The 8033-nt window shown below is 47.9% G+C and overlaps 1 protein-coding gene across 1 annotated transcript; it reads left to right on the forward strand.

The window, feature by feature from the left end:
• Positions 1–889: 889 nt before the first annotated feature.
• Positions 890–7723, forward strand: SAP30 (Sin3A associated protein 30). Its single transcript, XM_068942505.1, has 4 exons — positions 890–1328; positions 2545–2667; positions 5248–5346; positions 7391–7723. The coding sequence occupies exons 1-4, from the start codon at positions 1002–1004 to the stop codon at positions 7511–7513; spliced, it is 672 nt and encodes a 223-aa protein (XP_068798606.1). The 5' UTR covers positions 890–1001; the 3' UTR covers positions 7514–7723.
• Positions 7724–8033: the final 310 nt, after the last annotated feature.

The following is an 8033-nucleotide window of genomic DNA, read 5'->3' on the forward strand; positions in this document are numbered from 1 at the left end:
AAGGAAATGCGAGTTAGGCTGAAATGTTACAGCCAGAGAAAGTAAAAGAAAGGCGAGGCACCGCTGAAGAGAGCGAAGAAGTAAGGCGCTGCAGAAACACAGACGTTAGCGAATAGGAAGCAAGGGTGTCTTAACCTTTTGAGGTTGAAGTACGTTTACGCACTCGGCTCAGCAAGTGAAAGTGGCGATCTCTGCCCCTCAGAGAGAAACGCCACCCTCCTCCGCCCCAGCCGGGGAAACGCCGCAGCGGCCGGCCCGGCCGCCCGCTCCCGCCGCCGCACCGCCCCGCACATTTCAAATCTCAACGGCCGCACGCGGCCTCGGCGGAGGAAAGGAGGGAGGCGAACAAGGGCCTTTTAAAAGCAGATCTGGGCCGCTGCCGCCGGGCCGGGCCGGGCCGGGCCGGGCGCGGCCACCTGGCGGCGGGGGAAAAGGAGCGCAGCGGCGAGCGGGCGCCCACCGCCAGCGCGGAGAACAGCCAACAACCACCCCCAACCCCCCTCTCCCGCGTCCGCAGCGCCGTAAAATGGCACTCCGGCTCCCCCGCGGGGCATGTCGGGAACTGTAGTTTTCCCTCGCCGCCGGCCGCGGAGGGGGAGGCGGCGAGCGAGACTACAGTTCCCGCCGCGCCCCACCCACCACCACACAAACATACACATACACCGGCGGGGGAGCGCGCATGCGCAGGGGAGGGGGCGGAGCCGCGGGCAGGTTGCTGTTGTTACATAGGAAACAGCTGAAAAGTCTCCACATGACAGAGGGGGAAGGAGGAAGCGGCGCGACCCGCGGGGCGCCGGGGCCGCGGTAGCTCGGCGGAGAGCGGCAGGCGGGGGCTGCCGGCGGCGAGGTGCGTGCCCGCAGCGCGCGGGCTCGCCGCCCGTGAAGGGGGGGGCCGGAGGGGTCGCGCCCCGGTGCCGCGGCCGAGGGCGGCAGCGCTCCCGCTCCCGCCGCGGCAGTTTGGTGCGGGCCGGGGTCCCCCCGCCGCGGAGTTGGCGCCGGGCATGAACGGGTTCGCCCCGGAGGAGGCGGCGCAGCGAGGGGCAGACCCCGCCGCCCTGGTCGCCGCCGTCGTGGGCAATGCGGGCGCCGCCGTGGAGGTGCCGCCGCCGCCGCTGCCGCCGCCGGGGCTGGGTCCGGCCGCCGCGGGTGCCGGTGCCGGTGCCGGGGCGGGTGGCGGCGGCGGGGCGGGCGGCCCCGGGGCCGGGCAGCTGTGCTGCCTGCGCGAGGAGGGGGAGCGGTGCGGCCGGGCCGCCGGCAACGCCAGCTTCAGCAAGCGGATCCAGAAGAGCATCTCGCAGAAGAAAGTGAAGATCGAGCTGGACAAGAGCGTAAGTCGGGCGGCGGGGGAGGGGGGAGCGGGCCCCTGCCCCGGGCCAGCGCAGCCCTTCTGCCGCCCGGCCCGGCTGGAGGGGCGCGGGGCTCGCCCGTCCTTTCCACGGCTCCGTTTCTTTTTGTTTTCTCCCTTTTTGTTTTTTTTCCCCCCTTTTTTCCGGAGCGGTGCGGTCCGTCCCTCTCCTTCCTCGGCACGCCGTGGAGTTTGGCTGGCGCCGCACGAGTTCAGCCTTCAAGCGCCCTTGGCGGGCTGCGCGGCGGGGCGGGGGGGGGGGGGTTGCGCGCCCTGCCCCGCTCCCTCCGCGCTTCCCGCGGTGTCCGTCCGCGCCTGCTTCTGGCGAGGGCAGCGCTTGGCTGCTCCGCCTCGTGCCGTCGCGTTGCACGTCTGCCCTCTCGCCGCTGCGTCTTCCGCTCGGCAGCCATCAGGCGCCGCCGCGCAGCGCTGCGCGGGGCAGCGCGGGGCTGGGGGCGCCCGGCCCGGCCCGGGGTAGGGGCGGCCGAGGTGTTTCCCGGCGCCCCGAGGCAAAACGGCTGAAAACGCACCGCCGCGTGTTTTGCTGCCGGCGAGGCTGCGCAGCGGCGCGGAGCGCTGCGCCCGCGGCCCCCCCCCCCCTCCTCACGGCCGCGCTGCGCTGTCACCCTGTAAACCTAGCCCCGCTCAGGTCCTTAATTCCGGTTAAAGTCGGCGCTCACCGCTCTGGAAAAAAACGGTTTTTGCACATAAGTAAGAACTCTGCTTTCGAAATGAACGGGTCCTTCCAGAAGGAAACTTTATCCAAAAAAAAAAAAAGAAAAAAAGAAAGCGTATGTGCCGCTTGACCTTGCGTAGGCAGTGGAAGTGAAACAAAGGAGTACAGATGGGAAACGAGAGCTGAAGTCCTCCCGCTTTGGGGCGTTCAGAAGAACGACTGAATCACTCTTGTTGCCTGATGCCTGAGCGCTGACGAGCGGCCGTGGAGATTCATGTGCCTCTGCAGTCCGGTACTACTGAATCAGTCTGCTGCGGCACTTCCCCGCTCTCTAGGCTAAGCGGGTGGCAGTCGTCCGTAGCGTAACACATACCTTATTTAGTGAAATCGAGCAGAAAAGCTTCCTGAACTCAGTTAACGTGACTGTGATTGCTGAAGGGTTGGTTCTGTATGTGCATTTATATCTTAAGTTGAGCAGATACGTGTGTGTATTTGATTGAAAGATGCAGCATTACTCTTTCAGGCAAGACATCTTTATATTTGTGACTTCCACAAAAACTTAATTCAGAGTGTGAGAAATAGAAGGAAGAGGAAAGGCAGTGATGATGATGGTGACTCACCGGTGCAAGACATCGACACTCCAGAGGTAGCTAAATAGCTGTTTTCTAATTGTTATGTTAAGCTTTTTCTTAATGACTACCAGGTCTGCACTAATGCTGCTTTTCCACTGTTACAGCTTTCCTTATTTTGGGGGATGGGGAAAACAGAAGACTCCTGACTCATTAAGTCCTTAGTATAACAGGAGCTGACTGAGTTTTATGAAGTATCTTCTGTATTAATCATGTAGATTAGAATGAACAAAACTCTTGGCTTATTTCTCATTATCTGCTAGTTTTCTCAAAAAAACTGTTTTCAACTTTTTCTTTCCGATGCTTCCTCTCCAGACTTCTACTAGAAGTGATGCTTTGCCACATAGTAGCAAAATCTATCTTCTGCAGGAGCTGACAATTTTAAGGGAATTGCACGTAGGACTTGGGATATAAATGCTTCACTACTCCTGTCCCTCCAATCATTTCTTTCTGGGTGTGAAAACGTGTTGCAGAATAGTTCTTGCAGCTACTCTGTTGCTCTAGTCTAACTCTAATGAGGATAGCTCTATGGTTTTTGTCCCCTGTTCAGGGAGGAGACACTCAGAGTCAGGCAGGAAAGGAGAGGAGGAGGATAGCCCTCTCCCTGTTTGTGTTCTCCACTGGAGGTTTGTGAAACATTGTCACTTATTTTGAAAGTGAACTGCAGCTTTTGAACCTTTTTCGTAGTGTTGGGGGAAGAAAGCACTAGGTTTGTAAGAAGCATGCCATGACCTAAAGCCCTCTTCCTACGTGTGTACTGGATTATTTCTGCTGGAGCCTGGTTTAGCGGGTGCTCTTCAGTGTGATGATTCTGAGCAGAGGCTGTGATTCCAACCTAGTTCCTCTAAGGGATTTTCAAGATGTTTTGGATGTTGCTCATTGAATGTAACTTTGATGGCATCCTCATAGCCCAAATCTGCATACATCAGCCACATAAGTAATACAACTTTGCAAGAGTCGCTGCCTGAAGACATGCAGCTCCAGCTTGAAGGCTCTGACTGGGAGGATCTTGGGGGATTGGGAATGATTTGATGCTAGCCTGTGTTTTTGGCTGTTAAATACGTTGGATCACTTTTCTGAAAGTTCTGTCTAAACTTAATGTGCCATGTGACTTAAGGTAGCTGCCTGGCACAGTGGAAACTGCCACTCTTCAGCAAGCCTGTTTTGCTTTTCAGTACAAGAATTCTAAAACATGTCACAACTTATGAGCATTTCTGGAACAAAAAAAGCAAACTTTTTTAGTGGTACTGCTGCAGACAAGAAAACTGGCTGGGAAGTGCATTTGAGGAGTTTCAGCTGGCTGTTTGGGTGATAGTAATATGTCCTCCCCGTTGATCACTGTATGCCTTAGATCACAGAATCGCAGAGTAGCTGGGATTCAAAGGGACCTCTGAAGATCATCTGATCCGAGCGCCCTGCTCAAGCAGGTTCAAGTAGAGCAGGTTACTCGAGGCCCTGTCCAGTTGGGTTTTGATTGTCTCCAAGGACGGAGACTGAACAGCCTCTCTTATAACCTGTTTCAGTGTTCAACCACCCTCACAGGTGTTGTTTTTTTTTTTTTTTTTTTAAAAAAGAGGGGGATTCCTTATGTTCAGACAGGACTTCCTGTGTTTCAGTTTGTGCCCATTACCTCTTGTAGCACTGTTCTTAACCTATAGCTGAGGTTACTAAATGAATTTAGAGTGAAAGTGAATTCCTTAATCTTCAGTGCTGTGATTTTTGGAGAATACTACTGTAATTGCAAGTGATCTAGCAGAAGTTTTCATTCAGCCTACTTTCTTAGCCTTTTTTTTCTTTTTCTTTTTTTTTTTTTTGTTTTCCTCTCCCCCTACTTGGCCTTTTGATTAAGCTCTCTGTCAAGGAAGGTGGGAGGGTAAGGTGTTGCTGGGAGAAGTGACTGTTGGTCAGAGTTTATGGGATTCAGAAGTGAGGGAGTACTGGGTTAGGGTTATGTATTTATATCCTTAAGAGGAGCTTGTGCAATTCTCTCAACTGTCAACTCGTGCTGAAAAATAGTTCTGGGCAACTATGCCTATGCACATAACTCCTACGCTGTGCTTATGTAGCAGCAATATGTTTGCAGACCAAGAGCAGCTGTTTTCTTCTCTCACCTCAAGCCAAAAAAACTTTGTACTCTAGACTTTTTCTTGGTTCTAATGCATGCCGTCTTATGCTGTATTTGTGTGCTACGTCCATAAAATTTAATGGCTGAAATCACAATATAGGGGCTTCCTGTGAACTAGCTCTTCATAGACATAATATGAAAGTAATAATGGGGTTTTGTTGTTCATGTTCAAAATGAGGAACAAACAAAAACCCAGAACTGAGTAAAGTACAGTAACTAGTTCCAAATATTATCACTGTAAAAGGGAGGAAAGGCCGTGACTGGTAAAATAGTCTTAAACTGAACTGGGTTTTTTTGCTTTCTTCCTGGAGGTGTGGGGTAGAGGTTGTTTTTCTCAAAATGATATCTACTGAGCTGACAGTTCACATTTGTGCATCTACTTTGTGATATTCCCAGGTGTTCTTCAGAGGCAAACTATGAATTCTGGTCAGTCATGTTAGATGACTTTCTTCTTTTCCCCCATCTTTTCTAGGTCGATTTATATCAGTTACAAGTAAACACACTTCGAAGGTACAAAAGACACTTCAAACTACAGACCAGACCAGGACTTAACAAAGCACAGCTTGTTGAAGTACGTATGAGTGTTTGTTCCGTAATAGAAAATGCAACTTGCTATGGCATGTGGTTTTCTGTATAATGTGATTTTTGCATGAAGAGCATGTGTAATCTGGGTTTTATGAGAACAAAAGGGAGCTGCTTATCTAGTTTCCTTCATTCGTCACCACTTCTCAGCCAAATAAATCAAAAATAAAAGTTTTTTCCAGGGAAGGGACTCTTAACTTCTAGAAGGAGTGTGTACTGCTTAAAAACAAGAAGTGTGGAGTTGAAACAGTAAGATGATCTGTTGCGTGACTCTGAATATCACAGAAATGTGGATGTGTCTGTACATCAGTCACATTTTCACCCTAGGTGTTCTACTGAAAATAATTAGAATCTGTGAGGTAGCAGTGAAATTCTAGTAGGACAGAGACTTGGCTTGGCTTTAAAAGCTCATTAATACAGACATAGATCTTTCTGTATAGAAAGCATGGAAAACTAAAACAGATTTCTGTATTACACTAGTATTTAATTGATAAAAGTGAAATCTCTCATCAGAAAGTGGAACTTCATTAAATGAGGTCTTATCAATATATTTTTTTGAAGTAACAAAGCACTTTCTTTACTATGTGTGAGTGTAATCTTTAAAGGATCCTGTCACACAGTGCAGATGCAGTTTACAGAATGCTGATGCAAATACATGGAAGAACTGGTGGTCCTCCATTAAAGTAATAGCCGTTCTCAGTTTTGGGTAGTGATACACTCACTAGTTTTCCCCATTCTCAGTTTTGGGTAGTGATACACTCAGCTGTACTTCTATGCAGACATTCTGTTGGTCTCTCCACTAATCAGTGTGGACTAAAGCCAAGGTTCTTAAATGTGTGAGCGATCTCAAGGCCGAGCTGTAAAAAAGCAGTGTACTGCCCGTGCTTCTGCTGCTACAAGGAAGAATTTAAAATCAGTCTTCTGAGAGTTGCAGTGTGGCTGGTTCTTAAGTTAACAGAACTGATTTGAAAGAGTACAAGCAGCTTATGTTTTCTAAAATGGACACTCCCAAGGGTCTGCTTCAGGTACATCTTATACAATGCGTGCACTGGTTTATACTCCTTATGCTTTTTGATGTAAGTAGGTTAACAGGCAAAGCTTCTTTTGTCATGTGCTTTGACTAATCTACAGGTTTTTGTGAGCTATAGCAGCAGAGCTTTCTTAGTTTAGACAGTGCATATGGTTCCTCGTAACTGGTCCTAATGCACAGCATACACTCCTCTACTGTTAGTACGCTAGCTTTGAGTGAATATGCTAACTGAGAGAAGGACTGTTTTTTAGGTGGGTGTGAATTTTTCTAGTTGCTGGGTTTAAAAAGCCCTCTAACTCCCTAATTATGCTAAATGCTTATACCGTATGCCAGTTAAATGAACAGCCCCATTTCCTTACTTCTTCCTGCTAATAATCTTAATCTACCAAAGAATTCTGCTGCTTTCCTAAAGCTGGCAGTCCATTCTGATGAAGGCAAAAACTTCCAGAATCACAGAAACGACTCAAGAACTGTTTAGAGACTGTCATGTTTTAGTTGTTCCATCACACAGAATTATCATTGACAGCTCTGATCTGAAGAGCTGAATGTTTGATGATCATTTTTGAAAATTCTTGCATTGGGTCATACTGGTTTCTAAGCACAACTTCACACAGATCCCCTCAACCTGAGTAATGAGGTCCCCTTTCTATACTGTAGTTCTGCTTGTATTCTGTAGTGGCTACTTGTTTTATATTTGAGCTTTACCTACACATGTGTAATGATACTCCTACATTTGCTTTGAAATCTAAACTTCTATGAAAATGTCCAGGGCTTTTTAGTTGGGAAATTTGAGTACAATTGGGTATATTTGGTCCTAGGGGTCAAAATGGTTTCTGTCCTAGCTTATGTATGACAATTAAAAATTATTGGAAGGAGACAGTATTTTTTTTTCACTGCCTGATCAACCTTTTAAACTTCCTTTAATGTAGCTGATTTAAATCTGAAGCTTCAGTTTCAGCATATAAAAGTGGTTATTTAATTTCCTTGCATTCTTCCTTTATAGATAATTGGCTGCCATTTTAGGACAATTCCAGTGAATGAAAAGGACACCTTAACGTATTTCATCTACTCGGTGAAGAATGACAAGAACAAACCAGATCTAAAGATGGATAGTGGGGTTCATTAGACAGAGAAGGTTGGGACTGAGACTCAGGCTCCAGATCAAAAGACTGAGGGTTTTTGTTGATATACAAAAGCTTTCTTTGTAACTTTTCTCCCAGAGAACTTGTTGCTTTTATTTTTCATAATCTTGATGATTTATTTGAAAACCACCTCTCTGAAACAAATTTCCTCAGCAAAAGTATTTTAAATAAATATCACTGATATTGTTGCTCAACTGGGTGTGTCTGTAACTTATTTGGTGAGTTACTTGTAAATAATACTTAAGCTTTGACTACTTATGTAATAATATTAAAATATTTTTCAATTGAAGTGTGCCAAGGACATATTTATGAATGTACTTAGAAGTCTTGTGATGCAATACTGTTTTAAAAAGAAAACAAAAGAAGCTGTAGCAGGATTAGCAATAGATTTGCCCCTCCCCAAGGTAAAAGGCTGTAAATGACAGTTCCACTGGTTGGCTGAGGAGAAATGGCTGAATAATGTTTTGTTTTTAACTCTTTGGAAGCAAGAGTTGATGGGATCTC

This window comes from Struthio camelus, chromosome 4 (assembly GCF_040807025.1).
Source record: "Struthio camelus isolate bStrCam1 chromosome 4, bStrCam1.hap1, whole genome shotgun sequence".
In the NCBI taxonomy this organism is placed as follows: Eukaryota; Metazoa; Chordata; class Aves; order Struthioniformes; family Struthionidae; genus Struthio; species Struthio camelus.